Source organism: Equus asinus, chromosome 7, assembly GCF_041296235.1.
Source record: "Equus asinus isolate D_3611 breed Donkey chromosome 7, EquAss-T2T_v2, whole genome shotgun sequence".
NCBI lineage: Eukaryota > Metazoa > Chordata > Mammalia > Perissodactyla > Equidae > Equus > Equus asinus.
Window position 1 is genome coordinate 8621361 of NC_091796.1, and position 25586 is coordinate 8646946.

General features: G+C 39.6%; 1 protein-coding gene across 5 annotated transcripts in view; it reads left to right on the top strand.

Annotated features, from left to right (window-relative positions):
• Positions 1-20406, top strand: part of RTTN (rotatin) — a 149650-nt gene extending 129244 nt beyond the window's left edge. For 3 of the 5 annotated variants that reach the window (XM_014839620.3, XM_070512872.1, XM_070512874.1), the window contains 9 exons: positions 1664-1769; positions 2528-2625; positions 3841-3918; positions 7334-7460; positions 9640-9842; positions 12531-12798; positions 17414-17517; positions 18604-18673; positions 19984-20406. In XM_014839620.3, coding sequence (XP_014695106.2) covers positions 1664-1769; positions 2528-2625; positions 3841-3918; positions 7334-7460; positions 9640-9842; positions 12531-12798; positions 17414-17517; positions 18604-18673; positions 19984-20069 — 1140 coding nt within the window. In that variant the 3' untranslated portion in view covers positions 20070-20406. Of the gene's footprint in view, positions 1-1663; positions 1770-2527; positions 2626-3491; positions 3919-7333; positions 7461-9639; positions 9843-12168; positions 12310-12530; positions 12799-17413; positions 17518-18603; positions 18674-19983 lie in introns of those variants that run through there. The other 2 variants (XM_070512873.1, XM_014839622.3) reach the window with 2 other exon arrangements.
• The last annotated feature ends 5180 nt before the right edge of the window (positions 20407-25586 follow it).

A 25586-nucleotide genomic window follows, 5' to 3' on the forward strand; every position in this document is an offset into this window, starting at 1 on the left:
ACCAGGCCGGCCCCTTTTACTTCCCCCTTCTTCAGGGTCACATTTAGCGTGGTCTTTATCAAGCATCCCTGGGCCTGGGCATTTCGTATCTAATCCATTGGCCAGATAGGGACCTGGCTGGTGGAAAGCAGCAGCCTAAGTGAGATATTTAGGTTGGAATTGCTGCCCCTGGTGGTAGAGCTGGGAGGGCCCACTCTGCAGGCTCCTGCAGTGTCACGTCGCCAAGTGTAAGCCAGTGAGGCGTGGTAAGTGGAGTTGCATCTATGTAATTGGGCTGTACTATATTTTATGTAAAATTATATCACTTAAGCTTAACTTTAATAATGATGTTATAAAGCTGGATCATTTTGAAAATTACTGTTAGAAGGAAAAGTTATGAATTTGAATTATATCTAGTATTTATAAATCAAATGAGGAATTTCTAGATGCTTAGACTGGATTTATGAACCCCTTGAAACTGAAATAAAAATGTGTGTGTATAGCCACATGAGAATTTTACCACAAAAAATTTCACCTGAATCTTGTCAAGACTTTAGAGCTAACACACCCAGTAAATGAGAAATACAGAGGCAAGAAGGTAAGTTAAAACCGTGACAGGGAAGCAAGCAGACAAATCCAGAAGGTGGGACGTTCTGTAGGATGGCTGATCTGGTGTATACAACATCTCAACAACATGAGGGAACAACAGTAACAATGAAAACTCTGGGTCGGGGGAGAAAAGCAGGTGATCTAGATTTAGGAGATATAACACAGATATGATATGAGGGTTTCCTTGGGTCCTAATCCAATAAACCAACTGTGAGAAGACATTTTTGAGACAAAAGAGAAAATCTGAGTTTGGACTGGATGTTAGTTGATACCAAGAAATTATTGTTAATTGTATAACACATGATAATGGCATTATGATTTTGTATACGGGAGCATGCTATTTTATATCTAGTGTTTACTTTAAAATACCTCAGCTAAAAAAATCTTTAAAAAGAGAGAATGTGGGGTTAGTTATTCTGTTTACTCTTGTGCATATTTGAAATTTTTTATAATGAAAATTTTTTCAACTCATAAATTCAAATGTGTAAAAGAAATATATCAAAATATTAGCGTTTTCAAAATTGCAAGTGATTTTTCATTTACATAAAAGTCAAAAAATTAAGAAATAATATATTTTTGAAAGACGTCATATGACACGTAAATATTACTGTAGAATAAAAGTGGGAAAGAGCCATCTCATTTGAGGAGCAGGTGTATATTGGGTGGAAACTGAGGGCGGGGAATGTGTTTCAACAAGAAGAAAAGAGGGATTTGGTGACAGTCTCCTACTCAGGAGTTTCCCAAGGGCCCTTTTAAATGGTTTATATATAGGTACACACGTTCCCTGGTGAACTTGAGTGAGTGCATGAACTTTCAAAGTGTTAATACTAAATGAAACTTTTCTTTAGATGAGTGTTTGAGAATGATTGTTGGTCTTTTCCATGTTATAAATTTCTTATTCAGTCTTGTCCACACAGAGCATTCTTAAATCTTCATGATTTTTTAGATTCCAGTAGATTTCATGGAATAGTTGAAACCTAGCAATACTTTTTAAATAGAACACATCTTTTACTCACAACAGTTGTGCTCCAGATTACGTTTTTCTTCAAGGCAGTTTGATCTGTCCTCTTCGCAGTGCTATGAGGGAAAGCCCTCCAGAGACGTCCTGAAGAGAGTTGCTGCAGATGCGCTGATGTCGCTGCTGGCTGTCAGCAGACGAGCGCAGAAGCTCGCTTTGAAAGGTGAGCCACACGGCACCTCAGCTGTGTTCATGGCATGTTTTCAGTTCATATGTTTTACTGCTTGTTCTTTTTAATTTTCTTTGGACTCAAAAGGTAAAGAACTTATAATCTCCATGTACTAAAAAAAAATAGGATTTTTTTTTCCTGTACAGAAACACAGTAAATATGCATTACTTTTAAAACGAAAAGATTATACGTGTAGATTATTTTTTGTGTAATGATTCTTACTGTAGGGAATCTATATCTAAGTATTAGAGAAGCTTTAAAAAGCAACGCATCACTCATTATTTTCATAATAATTAAATATTAGTAACCACAAGCACATATTGCATACCTGAATAAAACACATAGTTTTGATAGTAATAACAGCATTTAGATGGTTCTGTATTTTCATATAAATTTCCCCTCTAAAGTGTTGTAATTTCTCATCTGGAATGAGGGAGCACAGGTCTTAGAATTGAAAGAGAACACCAACAACATGAAGTCCATTAATTTAAATTGTGATTTGCTATTAAAATAAGTTATGCATGCCTCAAAATGTAAATTAGATTTTGGGAGTATTGTACTAAGTTGAAAACACAGGGGCTTTAGTATTTATTTCTCTTGATTTCTCCCTCTGATTCATTAATCTCTCACTGAAAATACTAAAAAGAAGTTGGTCAGAAATATAAAATTATTTTTTGAGAATTTGTTATGTGTGATTTTTACTTATTTGGAAATGGAATATCCTTTTGATTGTTCTGGATTCCGTCTTTCAGCCGATCTAATAGACAACTGCATGGAGCAGATGAAGCACATTAACGCACAGCTGAACCTGGACTCCCTGAGGCCCGGGAAGGCAGCCCTGAGGAAGAAGGTGACTGGGAATCCCCGCGTTCTGGGGTGAAGGGTGGCTCTCTCAGAGACCATCTCTCCCGTGTCCTTGTGCTCATAAATGACACCAGTACTGGGTTGAAATGAGTATCTGATTTAGAGGCAAGGTACAGTCAGATAAATTAATGGGGTTTCTACATTAGCAGGTTTGGGTTTGGGAGTTTTTTTGTGTGTGTCTTAGTTCTCACTTAAGGATCTTTAAATGAGATTTATATTTTATATATTGCTGTTCTAAACATTTTGGAGTGTGTGTGATAAATTTTTTATATTGCAGGCAGAAAATCTTTCTCTCAAAGTAAGCATAGGTTCACTAGCAATGACATATAAGTGTTTTCTATATGCCAGGCACTATTCTAAACATTTTATATTTATTATCGCATGCACACTCTTGACAACACGGTCGTACAAGTAGTGATTGATAAAGCCAGTGTTTGCCCCGTGTCTGGATGGTTGCAGAGCTGGTATTCCTAATCTCTGTTTGTTTCTTTCCATGACTTCTGAATGTCTCTTTGTAGCACTGAGTCTGCTGGACTCATGTTCAAACTGCATGTTCATGTAAACTTGAAATAAAACAGTTTTTATATAATAGCAGTGGTTAATAATAATGACTGTGATTAAAAAGATCTGCCACACATGCTCATGGAGAAAATGAATGTGTATTTATAACTATGTAAATACGCATGTATATGTATATAGCTAAGGCCATTATGGTGGCAATCGATTTAATAACTAGTTTCTAGTCCACTTGATAAGAAACCAAGAAAAAGCTTTACTTAATAATTTCATTGATGCAGGGGGTTACATGTGTGGCAGTTTTTTTTCTTGCCTTTTTCCCTTTTTCCTTTCTAGGCAAAGGCCCTTTACTTCATCATTGAGAAAGTCAGTCAACACCTGAAATGATTGAAAACCAGTCGGTGCCTGCTTCACATTATTGAGATGAAACATGGAGCCTATTACATATCTCAGTTCCTCCATGCTTGATAGAACAGAAATAGCTTTTTCGTGGTGGATGTGCTTCTTGAGATATGGTCATCTTTCAGAGATCATTAGCTTGTCAGCCCCCTCAGAGTTATGGTGGTCGGACACAGTGAGGGCATGGCTGCACTGTGATGTGACGCAGAGGAGAGGGAGTGACTGTGTCTGAGAGGTGGAATATGTCATTGTGTTCACGTTTTTCAACTGCTTTTTGTTTAAACAGGAGGATGGTTTTATTAAAGACTTAAGCATTACCATGCAGCTCCTAAGAAACTGTCTTTATCAAAATGAAGAATGTAAAGTAAGTAGAGCTACTTCTCAAAATTTTGATAGCAGTGCTAGCCATTAAGAGTTTAATTTTTATGTGAGAAAATATAGAAGGGAAAATGGAAAACTCTGAATTTTTTTTAGGTGCACACTTGATTGGTCCTTAAACTCAGAGTTGATTCTCAGAAATGGATGTACCTAAACTTGTTGCTATTCTTCAACACTGATGGCATTTCTTGTCTTTGTCAGCATTTTGACTTTAACTCTGTTACTGAAACTTTGACTTCTGGCAGCTAAAGCAAACTTGAGCCTCTTTCCATACTGTTATGCATTTCAGTTGTTTTTTTTACTAAGATGGAATGAATGGTTGTGTACATCTTAGAAGGCAGAAGTTTTTCAAAGAGAGTTGCCAGACAACTCTCCAAGCGAATAAGTGGAGGTATCTATATCCATAAGGAAAGAAGAGGAGTGTTTCTCCTGCTTCAGAGTGGAAAAGCTTCACGCTGTTGTCGAGCATGGCCGTGTGCACCTCACAGAGCGTCTGCCCTCCAGCATGGCTGGTCCCTGTGTGGCTGCCTCAGCTCCTCTGTCTGGGAACCCTTGAGATGTTTTGTTTTGTCTGTGAGCATTGACACTGTCATTTACAATACTATGTTAGTTCTGCTACACCGGATAGAATGTCTTGAACACTTTGATTTGCTTTGTCTTAGTGATATCACACTTTTGAAGCACTAGCTTTCACACAGAAATACTGTGGAAAATGAGTAAAACAAAGATAAATTATAGAAGCTTCCCTTTGAAAAAAATTTCTTACATTTTTTGCTTTTACTTGTGATAAAACTGGAAAAAGCATTCTATATCTGGAAAATGAACATATTGAACACATATTCCTTAAACTGTTTTAAAAAGTTTGTTCAAGATATGTTATTAACAATTTACATTTCAAAACAATTTGAAGGGAAGTAGGTATTTATACATTTCACTAAAATTCCCAGTGTATGAACTTTTTACTCAAAATAGAAATGTCATTTACTAAATTTATGATCCCTTGTGCTAAACGGTATCCTTGTGACTGGCTGCAGTTAATATTCATCCATGACACCTTACTCAGGGAATACTTTGCAACACTTTCCAGGTAGGATCTGCCTGTATAGATTTATGAGAGGCTGGCCTGGGCACTGGTTATAAATATAGTATTCACATTTGTAAAGCATTAGCCATCTATAAAAGTGTAACCTCTCAATAAGTCAAAGTCTTTCAACATTTCCAAGTTGTTGAATAAGGAATAAATCAAGAAGAATATTTAGATTACTTTTGAGTATAAATATAGTCTTATGGAGCAAAGATTCTTAATTTCTTTTCCTGTTCCCACTCACCTGAGGTGTGCGACACGCTCCCATTACTAATTGTTGGTCGCTCTTGTAGTCATTCGCCAAGTCACCCACACCCACTCCACCGCAGTGTCTGTGTATATGTGTCGTTAGGGACTTTTCATACTGGGAAGATCAGGGTGGCTGTGAGGTAAATGACATGAATGATGGGCGAGGTTAGAGGTGGGGATTGTGGCAGCAAGAGATGATGAGACCCTAACCCAGGCAGGGAGAAAGAGAAAGGGGAAGGAGAGTGGGGTGTAAATTTGAGATTGAGGAGAAAGAAGAGATACATAGAGTGACTTCCAGGCTCTAGTTTAATACAAGAGTGTGTTAGAGCAAAGTGTAGAGAAGAGAGATCCTAATGTTCCGGTTTGCACGTTAGTGTAAAGTGTCTTTGGAACATCTTGGGGTAAAATGGCTGGTATTCAGTAGATTCCATGGGTCTGGGGCTCTGAGGGGTGATACAGGCTGAGGATATTAGGAGTTACCAGTGTGATGATTGTGTAGATGGTGATTGTAGCCGTGACTATTGGTGAAATTTTCCAAGAGAGTGTGTAGTGAGAGCCTATGTCATACCCTTAGAAAATGTAACTATTTAAGAGAAGTTAGCAAACAACTGAGAAGGGAATGCTGGAGAAAGTTTGGAGGTGATCCAGGATAGAGGGGCTGCATGGAGATGAAGGAAAAGAGACCTTTAATAGCTGCACTGTGCCTGAGCTTTGGCAGCTACTAAAATAGGAGTGGTCTTGCTAGCATCATCAGGATAGAAAATAAATTGAAGTAAGCTGAAGATTAAATGAGAGACAGTGAGTGACGGCAATAAGAGTACTCTTTCTAGAAGCTTGGTCATGAAAAACAGCATCACTGATTTAGGACATAACGCATTAAAGGAAGTTAACCTGCATATTTGTTTCTCCTAACATGTAAACTGCTTGAATAGGAACAGAAATGAGCAGTTTGGGGGCTAATTATTAAAGACATAGGAAGAAAAGAACTAACTGATGAATAAAAATCCCTGAGGAGGCAGGCAGGGCTATGTTCTAAAACACGTATGGAGTATGTCTCCAACAAAACACGAACACCTGTTCCTCATGGCCAGGCAGCAAGATGACTGGGTGGAAACCCAGCTAGACTTTGTGGACAGAAGGGTAGAGGAGAGAAAGAGCTTCTATCCGATCGTGTCTGCCTCCTCTGAAACAGGAAGCAAGGTCATCTGCTGCAAACACGGGGCTGCGTCCCAGGCTTAGGGAGAGGAGGGAGCGTGGGGAATCACTTGAAAGTAACACTGGGAGTGACTTCAAAGCCTGTGGAGATTGTTGACCGTTGGCAGTAGTTTCCCACTCTCTTCTGCCATTGATGCTGCATAAAATTGTATAGGTGTATGTATTTATATGAATGCTCACATACGTGCACATGGGTCTACAAATGCCTAGTAATTCCTATTCATTTAAAAAATTTCTGCATTTACTGCAAATAGTTATGTTTTATCCATTAATATTGTCCCAGTGATAACTGATCTTTATAATAAAGACTGAGTTACTTAAGAAGTTATTGATTTAACATAATATTTGAATTTTACTGTATTGAAATTATTTAAAAACAGTAATCTACTTCTCCTCTGTCTATCCATCCACACATACCAGATATGTACACACACATACACACAGAGGGAGAGAGGGCGGAGGGGAGAACGCAGAGGTGCTCAGCATGTGTACCAGCCAGAAAATCCTGTTTCTAAATCACAGCAGAGCATTTACAAGAGTTTATTCAGTGTTGTGAGATGTCTCTGTCTTGCTTGATTTGCGTGTTCAGAAGCTGTTTTTCCACATTTCTTACCTAAGCTGCATGTCCTGGCCACCCCAGTGTTGAGGGAACTCCTGAGACTGGTCGGGCTCATGATGCTGGGCGAGGGGCTGCATCTGTCCACACAGTTGGGTTGCCCGCTCGCACTAATCAGAACAAAGATAAATTCAGTTTTTGTCTCCTTATGTTGGTGGCAATTTTTTTGGATTTAATTTTAATTTTACGTTTTCGCATATTCAGACTAATGCTGTCCTTATTTCCTTCCTGCAACAGGAGGCAGCTCTGGAAGCTCACCTTGTCCCTGTCTTGCACTCTCTCTGGCCTTGGCTTTTGATGGATGACTCACTGATGCAGATTGCCCTGCAGCTCCTTTGTGTCTATACTGCAAATTTTCCAAACGGTAAATAGAACCCCATGCTGCCTTTCAATAATATACTAAATTACTAATTTTACATAATGTTGTTGAAGTGGACTAGAAAAACAAATACATGTTTTGAAGTGTTTCTGCTACTTATTGAGGGTGTGTTGGTTAAAGGCACACTTTCTTGTAGGTATTATAAGAGCAGATAAATGTTTTAGTCTATGTTTGTTGAGATAGGAGGAGTCATTCATTATTCAGCTCAGGGAATAGAGAGGGGGAAATTGGCCTGATTATATGGCACTGGGAAATTGAATTTAATAGGAAAATTGAAAGAGTGAAAATTAGGATGTGCAACCTTAAAAACCAAGTAAAGGTTAAAATGTTTATAGATTCTAGAGCAGGAGACTGGCATGATGAGTTCTAGATACAGTTGGTCTGGTGAGACTTGACGTCACTGAGGCACTCGCTCATTCATTCATGTGACAGATATTTTATTGAGAGCCTACTATAGGCCACGCATTGTTAGAGGGCAGCAACTCAGCGTGAGCAAAGACAAGGGTGGAGGAGGTGTGAGGAGAGAGAAGGTGTGACACAGCTGTCTGAGCGAGGGAAGTGAAGTAGGCTTGCTGGCAGTATCAATTTCCCATTTGAAACTTCGGGTCATAAATTTAAGGTTTAACTAGTCAACGAGTCTGTGTGCTTTCTTCTAGCAACATTCAGCAGCTCAGCAACTGGGTCCCCCAATATCAAAAGACATACAGAGAAAGGACTGGAACTCAAAACAATCGCGAGCCCATTTGGTCACCACCAAGTGCTGAGGATGGCATGTTCCTTGATAGTCCGACACCAGCCTCCGCCTCCACTCTGGAGCAGTCGGTTTCTGAGTGGTAGCCCACTCAGCTTTTCTCTGGCATATGACGTAGGCAGACTTCCAAGCTCTCGACCCCTTAACTTTCATTGTGGTGTATGGAGTCCACCACGGTGCAGGGTTCTCCTTGTTTTCATTCTGCTGCTGCTCACTTCCTTGTCCTTATTTCTGCTGGGACAGTGTCCTCATGCTCCATCTTCTAGCTCCCCTCCTCTTACAGTGTGACCAGTGCAGGATAGCTGTCTCTGGGGCGTTGCATCTGCATTTGCCCTTCTTTACCCTACCCTTCACTCCTTAATTTAGGGTTTAGAGAAGTAAGGAGGAAAAAACGAATCAATTGCTGAATAGTGAGCAAAAGAAACATCCACTTCAATATAAATCTTTTGAAACTATAATCTATGTTACTTTTAGACTTAACATTGATATAAATATTAGAATGTGGTTGGTTACTAAGTTGAGAAAGAAACTTTTTATTTTCCTGGCTGATTTGTTTCCATGCAAATGTGCAACATTTAGTGACAGTTCTGTGTAACATCTAATGGAAACCGTGATATTTGGATACTGCTGTACAGTGGGAATACGGGAAAGATCACAGTATTTGTTTGTGTTTACTTGCCTTTTATGAGTTTATTTTACAGCAGGTATTTGATTATGATCTAGTTATACTTAAACTGGATTCCCTGCATGGACTTTCACAAGTTAATTACACCTTAAGTTTATGTTACAATACAGTAAAATGTATTTTTAATTCTGTTATGACTATTTTTCTCCCTTGATAAATCCCATGTGGTTGTTTAATTTACTGAGAAAACTTTGGACTCTAGAAAACCAGTTGACACCACTGCTAACTCTTGCTGCTTGTGAGCTGTGTGACCTTGAGCAAATCACTGACTTCTCTGAGCTCTGTACCTTCATCTAGCATATATGGCTGGTAACATTTGTCCTCTCTCTCCACCCCAGGATTATTGTATTCCTCATTTTTTTTTTTCTTCTGTAAAATGAAGGCATTAGACCAAGTTACCTCCCATTTCAAAAATTCTGTTCTTCTACCCAGGGCTTTATTTAGATGTCTTCTTTAGGAGCTATTAAAAAACCTATTATGCTTTTTTATTCTTTTAAAAAAATAAACCTGGTGTTTTTAAGTGCTCTGTTGAGACGGTTAGGCCCTTAATGAGGACAATGACTCCATGAGGTTGAATGTAGACACCGGCACCAGCCTTCAGTGCTCATTTGCAGCTCCCAGGTTAATGGCCAAGCCCTTTGATAGACAGATATGCTTTCCCACTTACGTTTTTTTTTAAGTAAACAGTGAAACTGAGAAGACATTATGATAGGCTGTTGCTTTTTAAGGTTGCAGTTCTCTTTGTTGGTCAAGTTATGGACAATATCCTGTTCAAGCTGCGTGTAGAGGAGCCCCCGGCAGCTCTCTGATGCTGTGTGTCCTGAAGTTGGCTTCCCAGATGCCTCTTGAGAACACTGCTGTTCAGCAGATGGTTTTTATGTTTCTTTCAAACCTGGCCTTGTCTCACGACTGTAAAGGAGTAATTCAAAAAGTAAGTACTTAAACCCTCCTGCATGTCATTAGAAAGATACTCAGTAAAATAATCCTTCTAATCAAGGACATGTGTGGAAAGTCTAGAACTCAATTTCCAGGATTAATTTATTATGATTTCAAGGCATTTTATTTTACAGGATTGTAAAAGGATTAAGAGGTTCACTGTCTTTAAAGCCAGTTGATAGATGATACATGAAGAGTGACAGAAGCTAGAATGGGATCACACATTTCCTTTTAGTTTATCTTCTTAGCTTTTGGATTATATTTTATCTCTCTCAAAAATGCGGGTTTTGGAGAGACAGCTGTCTTACATTTATTTGGGATCATAAAAGCAATATATTGGTCTTTAAACAGACCAAATTGAGCAGTAACAATTTCAGTTCAATTTACATTGTCAAAATGGTTCATGAAATCACAGCCTCCTTTCGCCAAGTTTGATCTAACTTCTTTATGACATAGTAGGTGATTTTATCAGTCCTCTGGGACTCCAGTGCCAAAACTCAACTTCTTATCACTGATGTTAACTTAGGGTGCTTTAAAAGGGTTGAGTGATTTAAACGATTCCAGTATACGTGGTCAGTGACTATATTTAGGTGTGTATACACAGAGTCCCTAATTTGGAAGATCCCTTAAAATTTGAATGTGATCAGATTATCTTTTACTTACTTGTACATACTAATCTGAGTGCTTCTGTCTCTTTTATATGAAGGCCAAGATAAATTGCAGAAATTGACAGAATTTGTAAAAATTGAGTCTCCTTTTCCTCTACTGCATCATCTCCTCAAACCCCCCCCAAAAACCACTTTGAGTGCAATCTCCAAATAAATAAGAGTCTTACTAAGGAGACATTTTTCAGTGGTGTGTGGAAGCTAGCTCACGTTGGCTCATGAGCGTCGTCTTTAATTTTCAGGAATTTTGCAAGCCAGTTGACATCACAGTGGTATCTTGAAATCAGCCACAGTGGGAATATTCACACCATGTAAATTGGCAAAAGGTGCAAATCAAAGATCCGCTGCTCTCACTGGAGCCAGCTGTTTATTTACCAGCGCATACATATATTTTCTTCATATATGTGTGTGTGTGTGTACACATCAGTTTCTTCATTTCTGAAATTATTAGGGTAAACAGACTGATCTCTAAGATATCTTCAGTGTTCAACCTGTGACTCTGGTACTGTACTTAAGTATATTTTGAAGCAAGTGTGATCAGACTCCCTTTCAGGTACAGATCAATCAAGTTGTTTTTCCTCTTGTCTGTTTAGGAGACCCCTGAGCCTTCCGCTGCTGCATTGTTGTAATAAGCCCTGGACACTACAGTTACACCTCTTCATTGCTCATCTATAGGCATTAGAAAGTGTAGCTAATGCTGCTGTACAAATAAGATTCTAAACTTTTCACTTTCTCTCTACCATGGCACATTTCTGTACATTCTACCCAGTGTAGGAAATTGTCTGAAGGCATCTTTAGGCCCCCCCCAAAGAAGGAAACCCACAGCACATTTACAATTTTATGCACTGCTATGTATTTTATCACTGTTGTCAACCCTGAATCTCCAATATCACGGCAGAGTCTAGCTTCTTGGGAAAGGCGAGGGATGAATCTAGAAAGCATTAATTTGGGCTGAGAGATGAGAAGTAGATGTGAATGATGGCAAGTGCAGTGCAAAGTGAGCATGTAGTTTTACAGTTTACCTATTGCTGGGATAATGTTGCTAATATTTCTGTAGCTCATTTCATTCTTATACTCAGAGTCCTTTTACATTAAAATGTTAAATTTATTTTATAGATTCAAGCCGACATCTTGATTTAGATCCGGGAGAAGTGAAGAAATAAGCCAGAGTAGATTATTAGACAGCGAGAGAGAGGAGTGTTCTGGGCAGTTTTGAAAGTCAAGGGATCGCATTTCTGCACCCCGATCAAAATGTCCAGATGGCTGTGGTCCCCGTGCTGTGCTGGGCTTCTTCTTGATGTAGTACTTGTATGCTTGCTTGCTTTCTTTGTGTGTAGATTATTCCAGACAATAAAGTTATTATTTTTCACATAGTTGGGATTTGGTGAGGTTTTGTGGAAGGGGTTTTATTGGGAGGTTGAAATAACTCTCACAGTCCAAGTGGTAGACCTTTCTCATCCCTAAGTTTACTAGAATGACATGTAGCCCTGAGAAAGCATCTGTAATGATAAGCAGCTAAGGTAAAATGAATAGAAGATGTACTCACAGATTTTTTTTAACATCCTTGCAGCTATAAAGATTCATATATCCTCATACTACCAGAGTTGTTAACTGGTATCCAAGACTGATTTGAGTTTGTTCTTTTCCTCCCCATAGGATAGCTTTTAATGAGTAGCAAAATTGCCAGAAGGCAGACAGAAAGAGAAATCTCAAGAGGCCTGAGAAATTCCCCAAACTGAGTTATCAATCCTGGATAATTAAGACTTCACTATAGTTGACTTTATCCATCATCAAGAAAGAATTAGTAAGAATTAAAATTTGAGCACTATTTTTTTCTCCTTGACTTTTTCACTTATACCTGGAAATAATATAGATGAGTATTTGGAAGGTATTGGGAGGAAGGAGAAATTAAGGTTGGGGAAAAGAAGAGCAGAATGCTAGTTAATTGGTCTCCAAGGGACTAGGAAAATAATGAAAAGACTCAAGAAGAAAATAATATTCTCTCTATTTACCCACAGAGTAACTTCTTGCAGAACTTTCTATCTGTAACATTGCCAAAAAGAGGAAATAAACATCTCAGTAATCTGACCATTCTTTGGTTGAAGTTACTCCTGAATATATCGTTTGGAGAAGATGGGCAACAAATGATCCTGAGGCTTGATGGCTGTCTAGACTTACTTACAGAGATGAGCAAATACAGGCATAAGAGCAGCCCTTATATACCGCTTCTTATTTTCCATAATATTTGCTTCAGTCCTGCCAATAAGCCCAAGATCCTGGCTAATGGTGAGTATTCACGTATATGCCACACAGACACATACACATGCATCCATTTCTCCATATGGTTATTCATAGAGCATTCCATTCAGATTAAAGCACAAAATAATTTTATAAGTAATTTGCCAGCTATTTATTAAGCACCTACCATGTTCAAGACACTATGGGAGGCAGAGTCTGTGGGATTGAATCAGGCATGACTCCTGTCCTCAGAGATAAATCGGATGTGGCTCCAGCCCTCCAGGAACTGCCCAGAGTCTCCCAGGGTTAACAAGTCAGTCACCGATGGAAACAGTGGATCCAGGAGGTAGCAAGGAGGAGCATGGGCATTATGCTCTCTGGCCGTGCCTCCACTCCTCCCGTCTCTCCCCTGTCACCCCCTAACTCCCCTCGCTCCTCTATATCTCTGAGCAAATGCTGCCATGTCACTAAAGCCTTTACAGACTGCTATCAATGTTGTAATACCCACGCCCTTCCTCCTGCCTCCTCTCCCTTCCCTCTCACTCTGTCTCCTTTCCCCGTTGTATCTTTCTCCTTAGCATTACTTAGGCTACGGAGGTTAGGCTGTTTGTTTTCAGTATATATCTGTTTATTCCTAGTCTACCCACACTAGCACGTAAGCTCTTACAATGTCAAGAGGTTTTTGTCTCTTCTCTTTATGTTTATCTGTAGCACCTAGAATTGTGCCTGTCGCTACTTAGCACTCTGAATATTTGATGATTGAGAGAGAGCCTGAGCAGGCAGGACCTAAGACCAAATGGTGAAACTAGCCTTACAGACTTCCTTCTCTGAGATATAGAACAGATGGAGGTGAGGATTAGTGAGAATTCAGAAAAATTTTGAAACAGAAAGAGAGAAATGGAAAAATCTGTTTCCGCGACCATGTGCTATTTCTGTGAGGAGTGTGTGAATTTCATAGGGAGAGAGTTTTAGAAGGAGACTTTGTGTTATCATGAAATAAAAAAAGAGGTGGGCCCTAGATGCCCACCCACCCGGTGTTGGATGCCAACCCCTTGTGGATTCACTCAACATCACCTGGGGCAGCTTCTCGGGTCTAGTTTCTTCATCCAATAAAATAATCCCTCCTTTCTTGCTTTTGATAGAAGTTGGTTTATAAACACACCTAAAGTCTTTAGCACTGTTTATGGTACATGGTAAATGCTCAAGATATATTAGTTCTCTTTTCCTGTCATGTTTTTCACTTAATCTTTCCTTAGAGGTGCTTTTCCATGAAACATGGAGTTTTCCAAGTGAATGGAAATGATTCTACTTACATTCTGCTTTGTGTGTGGTCATGATTCTGTTTTTCTGATAATAATTATTGAATTGCTAGAAATAGAAGAGCGATTTTAAAAGTTCAGCCAACTTTTACCTGCCTGAATTAACTGTGGATCTGCCCTCTGCTCTCCCAGAGGCCCTCCGCTGGCGCCGTGCTGGCCGTCATGGGCTGTGCTTCAGTGGCTTCGCTGTCCCCGCCTCAGTCCTCACGTTGGTGAAGTGAGAACGATAGGCCGTCCTTCGCGGGGCAGTGAGACAGCGTGTGAGGTGGTCTGTTCCTATGCTGTGTCTCTTATGAGTTATTCACCCTTCTCAGAGGAAGTTTTTTCTTTGGGGACTACTGACCGCAACTTTATCATTGAGAGAGTTGGAAAGGACACATTTTTAGTGAACTGAAGGAAAAGTCCACATTTTCCACTTCTGGATCCCTCTGGATTTATTGTTAGCATTTCCTTCTGTCAGCATTGCCCCCTCTCCTTCATTAGCTGAAAGCAGAAGGGCAAACTTGTGATAAGAAGGACTTCCCCCACCCCACAGATATGAGATTGGGGCCTTTGAGGCAGAGATAGGAGGCAGCAACTGTGCGTTTTCTGTGTGGACCTGCGAAGGCATGGCGCAGGTGCTGCCTCCCGGCTCCACTTGGGGGTCCAGAGGGAGGGCTTAGCAGGGCAGCTGACTTAAAAACCTCCCAGGTGAGGCTGCAGGAGTCTGCTCTGAAGCACCCAAACATCTGGTTGAGACGGTCAGGAATGGTGGGGGCAGTGCGGCTTGACCTTGCAGTTGAAAATAGATCCAGAGTACTCCCTGTTTCTGGTACTGTCAAGCTAGGTCTCCTCTGACAATAACAAAAACATGCTAGGTCAAATATTAAAATTCACTTTAAAAAATCAAAGAACTGAAAAGATAGTGGGAAACTTCCAGACCAATTTTGATTGAAAGTCTGTGCCCAGGACTTTATACATATTTAGATTAACCCTAGGTCCAGATGCCTTCACCAGTGAGTTCCACCAAACATTTAAGCAACAAGTGATTCCAAACAGGCTGAACTCTTCTGGAGAGAGGACAAAGAAGTGATAGTCACTCATTTTATGAAGGTAGCATAACTTTGTTAGCAAAACCTGACAAGAGCACAGAGTTTTCTGGTAAATGTTTAATTGCTGGCTCTGAACAGAGGAGTAAGATGTATATTGAATATATAGAAATTTTATTATTTACATAAATATATGAATTTTACTCATATGCAGAGTATATAGTAGCACACAACTTACTGATTTTAGTACAATACTTGATAGTCTTTATTGTCGATTCTGTGGGACCAGTGGATATTCACAAAATACTTGCATTGGCTTTTGCTGAACCTTGTGTCCATAGCCAATCTGTGGTTGCAGTTCAGTCATGATTTGACAAACAGAATTGCATCCCAGTCTGCTCTTTTTCCAGTAAAGGTATTATCATTAAATCTCATATGTAATATACTGTTAAAACTTTTTTCACCCATCTGCAAAATATATTCATAACGGTGAAACCTCTTTCAGTTTACCACTGATTCAACCCTGACTTGTAGTATTTGTTGATTTTCACGGTCTAAGTATTCTCACTATAGCTGATTTCAGGCTACCAACATGACACCCTAAACTTATAATTAAATCAGTTAGATTAAAAAGAAAGGTAGTTAAATATTCAAATCCCATCATTTCCTAATTATTTAACTACATTTTACTAGTATCTTTTCTCTTGAGGTTCCTTGTATGTGTATGTGGGACTTCACTTCATACCTATTTGTTAAACTTAAAAATGTTTTATGTGCTTTTTTGTATGCGTGTTATATTTCACAATAAAATGTGATTTTTAAAAAAATCGATCCACTTACATTATCGTAGGGGACACCACATCAATTGACCTATATATGTACTTTATTAAAAATTTTTAAGAGATAGTAACTGAAAGAAGGAGTTATTATAAACTTACATCCTGGGTTATTTGTTCTGGGTGTTTGATATAATATATAAAAGCATCACTTGGTGATACTCAGATGGAACACACAGAAATCACCCTCCCATTTGATGCTGTGCCCTAAGACTGCCAGATGCCACCCGTTATGATGAATTTCATCGGATAACTATTTATATAGACTAGTTATGGTGGGTTATGATACAGGAAACACCAGGGGAACCACAGGATGCAGATGAGGCGGTGAGGCAGGGTGGGGGGTGCAATTGGCAGGAGCATTGTGGCACCCACCCCACCCTTCCACACTATCCTTCCCCTGCACAGAGTTCACTGCTTGGAGTGGCTGTTTTTTTCTGTAAAAGGTTCTAAATTCCTTAAAATTTCTTTAAAAACTCTAAAAAGAATCACCTAAACAGCAATTTGTTTGATTTAATTATGTAATCTTTCATCCAACTAGTATTTATTGAGCCCCTAAAATGAACTGGCACTGTGGCTGGAAGACACACCAGCGAGCAGACACAGACCCTGCCCTCAGCCTCACTCAGGGGTACAGTTTAATTAGATGCATCCTGTGGGGTGGGGAGTGGCCAATGCATGCAGAGAGAATCCCCCAAAACAAGTGTTTCACCCTTAAGAATGCAAACGTTTTTAAAATGACACATTTTAGAGGAAAAATAGCTTGATACAATTTAATGATATATAAAAATAAGTAATAAAATAGGTTCATATATTCTGAAACACTGACAGTATCCTTGGGGCTGGACTTCTCTGCATCTTCACTTAGAATAAGTAGGCTGCTGCAGATAATTTGTAAGTCTCGATTTCATACTCTGGCTAGCTTTTGCAAGAAGGGGGCGTATCTTGTGTGGTGATATGCCTTTACGTTACTTTTTCCTCTGACGCACACACACACATTCCTCTAAAATGTTTAGTCCTTTTTCAAAAGGCTTCTCTAATAGGGTATTTCTTGGTTATTATATATAATAACCTGCTACTGATATGTTTGTATAATAGTCTTTATAATTTATCATAAGAGCAAGTCTGTTTTCCTGCACACCAAAATATAAGCTATAATTGAACAGCTCATTAATATAATTCATTATGTAATTACTTTATTGCTGCCCTATTGTTGTCTTTAAATGAATGTGCCTTTGTTGAATTAGGGCCAAAAAAATTAGGCAGCCTCAGCTTCCCTGACGTTCTGTGCCTGAAAACAATTTGTTTTGAGGTTATCCTCCCACATACCACATGGTATAAGATTGTTTTTGCCATAGTCTAGTGAAACCAACTTTGTATATGTTCTGATGGGGAAAAAAAGAGGGTATCTGACTAGTCCAAGGTAAGAATGCACTGTAGTGTCTGGGACTGAACTTTTTTTTAATGTGTTTATTATTAGAAAAAGTCATTAGCGTGCTAGCTGCCTGTCTGGAAAGCAAGAATCAAAATGCTCAGAGGATTGGAGCAGCTGCGCTTTGGGCTCTGATTCACAATTATCAAAAGGTCAGTTTTTTTAAATCGTTGTCACACCTGGGAGCAAAAGCAGGCCTCTCAGGATGTGTCCAGGGATGTCAGAGGAGCATCAGCAAGAAGAAAAAGAAGTCAGAGACCCGTGCTGCCTTTGTACGTTCGTACAGTTAGTACACAGTCAGTTGAAATCTTTTTCCTTTAATCATTTCAACAGGATGTCTCGGAAGAGTCTCTCTCTTTTGAGTGAATTTTCTCTGTTAATATAAATTAATTTGCCATATATGTATAATGTTGGTATAGATTGTTTTTTTCTGAAAGAGGTGTCAAGGAAAAATGCATCTCGAAATAAAGCCAGCTGTGTGATTCCCCTTCCTGTAGTACGCATCATCACTGAGTTTTGACATAAGCTTGGTGCTTGGAAGGCTGCAGCCCAGGGCCGGCCCGAGGAAGCTGCAGGCAGGTGGGACTTAGACCTGCTCGTTCTCTGGCCTCTGGTCTTCTCTTTCAGTGCAGACATCTCACTCCTGAGAGAAATACCCACACGTACTAGCTGTTAAATTGTGGCCAAGTGACAGCATTAGGATGGACAGCTCTCCCCACGTAGTGCTCTCAGCCGGCCGGCCCTGGTCTGTGCTGCTTGTTCTCCGCACTGGCTGGTGTCAGCGCACCCGAGGATGGAGGCTGCTGCTGTCGCCTTCACCCATGTATCCCCAGGGCTTAGCGCAGGATTTGGCACCTTGTAGTAACTCAGTAAATATTTGTTGACCAGCTGACCTATAATGTTCCATATACTTGATCTGAAATCTGAGCTTTGAAGAGATACGAAATACTGAAACTAAGATTGAGTAGTTTACCTAGCAAATGGAGCTGGGGAGAGAAGGGGTAAAGGGAAGAGAAGAAAGAACGTGGGTACAGCAGAGAAGGAATCAAATTAGATAGGGAGGGATGTGGGCAATGGCACCATGGAGTGTAGTAAAGTGTAATTCTCTAGCTTCAATATATATTTTACAATATCCTGTTTAACACTGTAGTTAGCAATGGCAGAATTAGGGTGTGGTATCCTGATCCTTAACATAGGGGAATAAATATAATTAATGGATTGTTCTATGTTATCTCCAGGCAAAAACAATTTTGAAAAATCCATCAATAAAAAGAAGAGTAGATGAAGCATATTCCTCAGCAAGGAAAAGTAAGTTTCATTATTAAAGAGATTACAGTTAAACATGGAAGCTAGTCAGTGAATTCTCTGACTAATGAAATATTTGGACAGTTCACAGCAAAATGACAGTTTTCCACAGTGGTGTTTTATGCTGATATTTGAGGAGCCTTTTTGTCAAAGCATTGTAAAATGTGCCGATATTTGATCTGTGCTTTTCATTATAACACTTTTTAAATAATAAAATGTTCTGACAGATGAAGGTTTGAGATGTGATAAATTCTTGAAACTTGTCTATGATCCTTCTCCAAGTCATTTTTCTCTTGTCCTGAACTTCCTTTGCCAATGGCTACCACTGCGCTAAAGTGTGTTCTTAGTTGATAAGAACTGGGCCCAGTTAGACTTGACCTTGGTCAGGAAACTTTGATGTAACATCAGGGAGTTGAATTACAGTCTTCCAAGAATGGATCCCACTGCCCCTGATTCCACTCGGCCCTGTGATGTGTTAGTGCTATGAGACAGGATTTTCTTTTCAAAATGCATGTTTCATTTTAAGTGACAACAGTTTTCGATGAGCATTATTCTCTGAACATTTTTTATGCTAAGACACTGAACTCTGTCTTTCTTGTACTGTACTAGGTCTGTGTGTATTGGATCTGCAGTTATTAATTTGTGTTTTTATAGTCTGATTTTTTTGTGTCGGGAAAACTGGCCCTGAGCTAACATCTGTTGGCCAATCTTCCTCTTTTTGCTTGAGGAAGATTGTTGCTGAGCTAACATCTATGCCACTCTGCCTCTGTTTTATGTGGGATGCTGCCACAATGTGGTTTGACAAGTAGTGCTGGGTCTGCACCCAGGATCTGAACCTGTGAACCCCAGGCTGCCAAAGTGGAACACACGAACTTAACTACTATGCTACCAGGATGGACCCTATTGTCTGATTTTTCATAAGTGGTTTGGGGGCTTTTTGGTTTGTTTCTAGCTGTGACCATGAGTTTCTGGAGGTAGTGCACAATGGAGTTATGCTAGAGTTTACACATTAGGAAGGATGGTATGTAAAAAGAGCAAGGCCTTCATCTTGGATTATGAATAATGGTCTCCATTATGGGTGTGGGTTTTTTGTTTATACTCTTTGGCTAAACCATTAATAAAAATAAATATAAATCTGTAACTTCTTCATTTTTTAAAAATGTGAAATATTGCTACAATGCTATAGCAATTAGATAGAACTTTAAGTTACTTATAAATCCCGTTCATGTTTGTTTGTGTATGTGTGTCTACTTGTAAGTGTGGTACTAAGTTTAATAAATTTCCTCTTCCATACTCTTATTTTTCTATCTCAGCTTTCTCAGACTCGGAAGAAACCCCTCTAAATGCCTATTATTTGAAATGTCTTGAGAACCTCGTGCAGCTTCTTAACTCTTCATGAGCACTGTGAGATGCTCTGCCCTGAAGCTGGTGTCCAGCGGACAGCTGAGCCAAATGTGAAGCACAGCCTGTGTCGCAGCTGCTGCCCGAAGACATGCTAACCCTCTGCCTGGTGTAGATGCCCTTCCTTCCTGATGAGAAACAGAACCAGTGATGTCCCGACTCTGTCCCTTTGCGCCAGCTCTCTACAGTGAGAGCAGCTGACAGGAAGATGATAGAATAAAGGCATAGAAAGTTCTGGGAACATAAACATTTTTACCTTTTCCTATGCAATTTCCTTTGTAAAAATCCTATTTAACAGTTATTTAATAAAATAAAATATTTTTAGAAACTGAAAACTGACTAATAATTGCTGCTTGTAGACTTTTATCAGTCTCATGAATATAAATTTTAAGAATTGAAAGAAAACAATGTGTTCTGATTTCTTTAGAGTTTCCACATGAAATTTGGCTCTTGTCAATATAAATCCTTATATTTCAAACCTTTATATTATCTAGAACGTACGCATTGGTGAAGGGATAAATGTAAATGTGTGTAATTTTGTGAGTAGCTTCTTTATGCATTCTTTTAGTGATATTAACTCCTTTCCATATGATCTGTAAACCTGTTATATTTTTTTGTTTTCACCTTTCACCTTCTGAACTGCTGTGTAGAAGGAAGAAATAAAATTTATGGTCATGTAGGCCTGGGTTTAAATTCTAGCTCAGCCCAAAACATCATGGGGAGGAAGACTGGAAAATCTAGCAGAAGCAAGCTCTGTCAAGTACTCCATGACATAACTGAGCTAACATGTAGTTGTGAACTCAGAACTTAAAATCAATTCAAGTACTGATCACTTTCAGCAGTTTCCCAACACTTTTGAAAGAAGAAAAAAATTGTGTCTAAGAAAAGAAAAAAAAGCTGAAATATATATATATGTGTGTGTGTGTGTGTGTGTATACAGATAAACACACTATTTAGGAAAAAGTTTTCTGATTGAATTATGGTTAACAGGAAAAAACATCATTTTCTATTAAATGCTGTTAGCAAATTGCTATCATCAGTAAAATAAACTATGCAATGTTATCTAAGCTGGACTCATGAGGACAAAATGTATGTTAAATGCTGAAATAGAAATAGATAAATTTGTAGTGTCTGAAAATTATTGATTAGAGATCTGAAAAATAGATTTAGGAAGTTCAGAAGTTTCCAAGCAGCCCAAGTTAATTTGAAGGAATGAACATATTAATATTCTGAAAAACTCACGAATGGAAAGGGCAGCAATCTTAGGAATTGTTTATACCTCTTCTCCTGGTTTCTTACATTCTCTGCCATTTTCTTGGTGTCACCTTGTAAGCCCTCATGGTGAATAATGAGGTGGCTTTCTTTGTGACTTCCATTAAAGAGCTCTTTCTGTGTCACAGGCACTGTTCTCAGAGCATTTATTATTTAATCTATCTTCCTGTAAAATACTGCTTTATCCCTAAGTTAGAGGTGAATAAGCAGAAGCTCAAGTGGCTGGGTGAGTTGCCTGTGGCTGCTGGAGAATGGAGTTGAGATTGGAACCCAGAATAACTGCTAATGAGCCTGAGGTTTTTTTTTGTTTGTTTTTTGTTTTTGCATTTTATTTTATTTTATTTTTTTTATTTTATTTTTTTTATTAATGTTATGATGGATTACAAGCTTGTGAAATTTCAGTTGTACATTTTTGTTAGTCATGTTGTGGGTACACCACTTCCCCCTCCGTACCCTCCCCCCACCCCCCCTTTTCCCTGGTAACCACCGATCAGATCTCCTTCTCAATATACTAATTTCCACCTATGAGTGGAGTCACATAGAGTTCGTCTTTCTCTGACTGACTTATTTCGCTTAACATAATGCCCTCGAGGTCCATCCACATTGTTGTGAATGGGCCAATTTCGTCTTTTTTTATGGCTGAGTAGTATTCCATTGTGTATATATACCACATCTTCTTTATCCAATCATCAGTTTCTGGGCATGTAGGCTGGTTCCACGTCTTGGCTATTGTAAATAATGCTGCGATGAACATAGGGGTGCAACGGACTCTTGAGATTTCTGATATCAGGTTCTTAGGATAGATACCCAGTAATGGGATGGCTGGGTCATAGGGTATTTCTATTTTTAACTTTTTGAGAAATCTCCATACTGTTTTCCATAGTGGCTGTACCAGTTTGCATTCCCACCAACAGTGTATGAGGGTTCCTCTTTCTCCACAACCTCTCCAACATTTGTCGTTCTTGGTTTTGGATGTTTTTGCCAATCTAACGGGGGTAAGGTGATATCTTAGTGTAGTTTTGATTTGCATTTCCCTGATGATTAGCGATGATGAACATCTTTTCATGTGTCTATTGGCCATATTCATATCTTCTTTTGAGAAATGTCTGTTCATGTCCTCTGCCCATTTTTTGATCGGGTTGTTTGTTTTTTTGTTGTTAAGCAGTGTGAGTTCTTTGTATATTATGGAGATTAACCCTTTGTCGGATAAGTGGCTTGTAAATATTTTTTCCCAATTAGTGAGCTGTTTTTTTGTTTCAATTCTTTTTTCCCTTGCCTTGAAGAAGCTCTTTAGTCTGATGAAGTCCCATTTGTTTATTCTTTCTATTGTTTCCCTCAACTGAGGAGTTACAGTGTCCGAAAAGATTCTTTTGAAACTGATGTCAAAGAGTGTACTGCCTATATTCTCTTCCAAAAGACTTATTGTCTCAGGCCTAATCTTTAGGTCTTTGATCCATTTTGAGTTTATTTTGGTGTGTGGTGAAAAAGAATGGTCAATTTTCAATCTTTTGCATGTGGCTGTCCAGTTTTCCCAGCACCATTTGTTGAAGAGACTTTCTTTTCTCCATTGTAGGCCCTCTGCTCCTTTGTCGAAGATTAGCTGTCCATAGATGTGTGGTTTTATCTCTGGGCTTTCAATTCTGTTCCATTGATCTGTGGACCTGTTTTTGTACCAGTACCATGCTGTTTTGATCACTGTAGCTTTGTAGTATGTTTTGAAATCGGGGATTGTGATTCCGCCGGCTTTGTTTTTCTTGCTCAAGATTGCTTTAGCAATTCGTGGTCTTTTGTTCCCCCATATGAATTTTAGGATTGTTTGTTCAATTTCTGTGAAGAATGTTCTTGGGATTCTGATTGGGATAGCATTGAATCTGTATATTGCTTTAGGCAGTATGGACATTTTAACTGAGCCTGAGGTTTTTTAACCACTATGCTATGCTGCCTCCTTTTTTCTCATTGAAATTCCTGTGTTTGTGCTTGGATCTTAGGGATAACCACCATTTTCCTACAAAAATTGGATCTCTTCAGGGAAATGATCATTTCCTTTATGGTTGGTTGATTGATTGATTGATTGATTGATATGTCAGGGTATGCTTTGCCTCATGTCTTTGGAATCAGGAAGAATTATAATTGATAATTTTCCCTAGCAGGTCAAGGTAGTACTCTAGGGGGATTTGTAGCCCTGCGGTCAGAACCAGTCGGGGATGTTACCTGCTGAAGCCCAGAAGGACTGCTGCCCCTGGAAAAGGGCAGGGAGGTAATGGCTTCAGGAGAACTTGCACTTGCATCTGTTGGTGTCCAGGGACATGAGCCTCAGGGGCATGTAGTGTTCCAGGTCCTGGACGGCAGTCCTTCCTATCTGTGTCTCTTCAGATTGTGTCCAGCCAACCAATGGAGAAGCTGTTTAAGCAGAAGGTCCCTGAGGTGACCGGCCCTCTATTTCAGCACCTGCCATGGCGGAACCTTGGGGACCCACCAGCATCAGAATCCCCCAAGATGCTTACTGAAATGCAGATTCCTGGGCCCACTGAAACATAGGCTTGTGTCCAGGAGGATTGTTAGCAAGCTCCTCAGGTGATCTTTACGCACACCACAATTTGAGAACTACTGGTTAATCCCCCTGACTTTACAGAAAACTACCTGGAACATGAAAATGACCTAACATCACTCGACTACTTAATGATGAAATCAGGACTTGAGTCTGGGTGTCTTGAATGCTAGTTAAGTGTTCTTTCTATCACACATCTCTCAGTTTAGGCAGGATCCAGAAAACAGGTGTAGGGCACTAGTTCATGCCTCATGGTCTCCAAATTTCCCGTTTCCTGGCCTTTTTGGTTGGTTGGATCCGTGTGTGTCTGTATGCCAGGAATGCACACAAAGGCTGTGCCATGTTAACCAGAATGTGCAGACATTGAGACTGAGGCTTCTGGATTCTAGACCTCGAGCAGTTTAGGGGAGGAGGCGGCTAGCTGTTGGTTTTAAAAACAGAGGAAATGAGTAGAATAGTTAGCTGACCTAGCTGGAGCCTTTCCCCACTCTTAAAATCGCTTTCAAAAGTGAAGAGCTGGATGTACTTTTATTTGGTGTTCTGTAAAGAATGGAGTGAAAAATAGAATTTATCCTTTTAACTGCAGATCACCAATTTTCCTTTATAGTGTTAAATACACTCATCATCGGTAGTAATTGTCCATCGTTACTCTCTGTGGCTGCATCTTGTCTATCCCTCATTTCCTGAGATCTGCTTCTTGAACCGCGCTGTTCCTCACATTTGGCAGATTGAGGAGTAGGAAGAATGGTTGGCATCCTGCTCTTGGTATGCCTACAGTTCTCTTGGAACGAGAGCGCATAATAGAGTGGTTAAGGGTCTAGGGCTCTGGAGTCATGGGGACCTGGAGTCAACCCCAGCCTCACCGTGCACAGCTGGGGGGACCCTGGAACAGCTTTGAGGCTGTTTCTTCCGCTGTAACTGTACCTGGGGAGAAGGATTCCTGCTTTGTAGAGTCGGGGAGAGGATTGAGTGACCAGCATAGTACCTCGTGTGTAGTTGATTGTCCCTTAGATGTTATCAATGATTACAAAGTCTCAAAAATTCATCTCTCTTTCATTAAAACATTAAATCTTTTTTTTATTGAGTTAATGATAGGTTACAATCTTGTGAAATTTCCGTTGTACAGTAATGTTTGTCATTCGTGTTGTAGGTGCACCACTTCACCCTTTGTGCCCACCCCCCACCCCACCTTTCCCTGGTATCCACTAAACTGTTCTTAGTCCACATTTTTAAGTTCCTCATATGAGTGGAGTCATACACAGATTATCCTTCTCTAGCTGGCTTATTTCACTTAACATAATTCCCTCAAGGTCCATCCATGTTATTGCAAATGGGATGATTTTGTTCTGTTTTGCAGCTGAGTAGTATTCCATTGTATATATGTACCACATCTTTATCCATTCGTCTGTTGAAGGGCACTTAGGTTGCTTCCACATCTTGGCTATTGTAAACAATGCTGCAATGAACATTGGGGTACATAGGACTTTTGGGATTGCTGACTTCAAGCTCTTTGGATAAATACCCAGTAGTGGGATGGCTGGATCGTATGGTAGTTCTATTTTTAATTTTTTGAGGAATCTCCATACTGTTTTCCATAGTGGCTGCACCAGTTTGCATTCCCAACATTAAATCTTTTGTGTCCTTGCAACCCTTCTCTCCCTTTGGGGAGGTGCTGGGAAATGAGTTGTGCTGTCA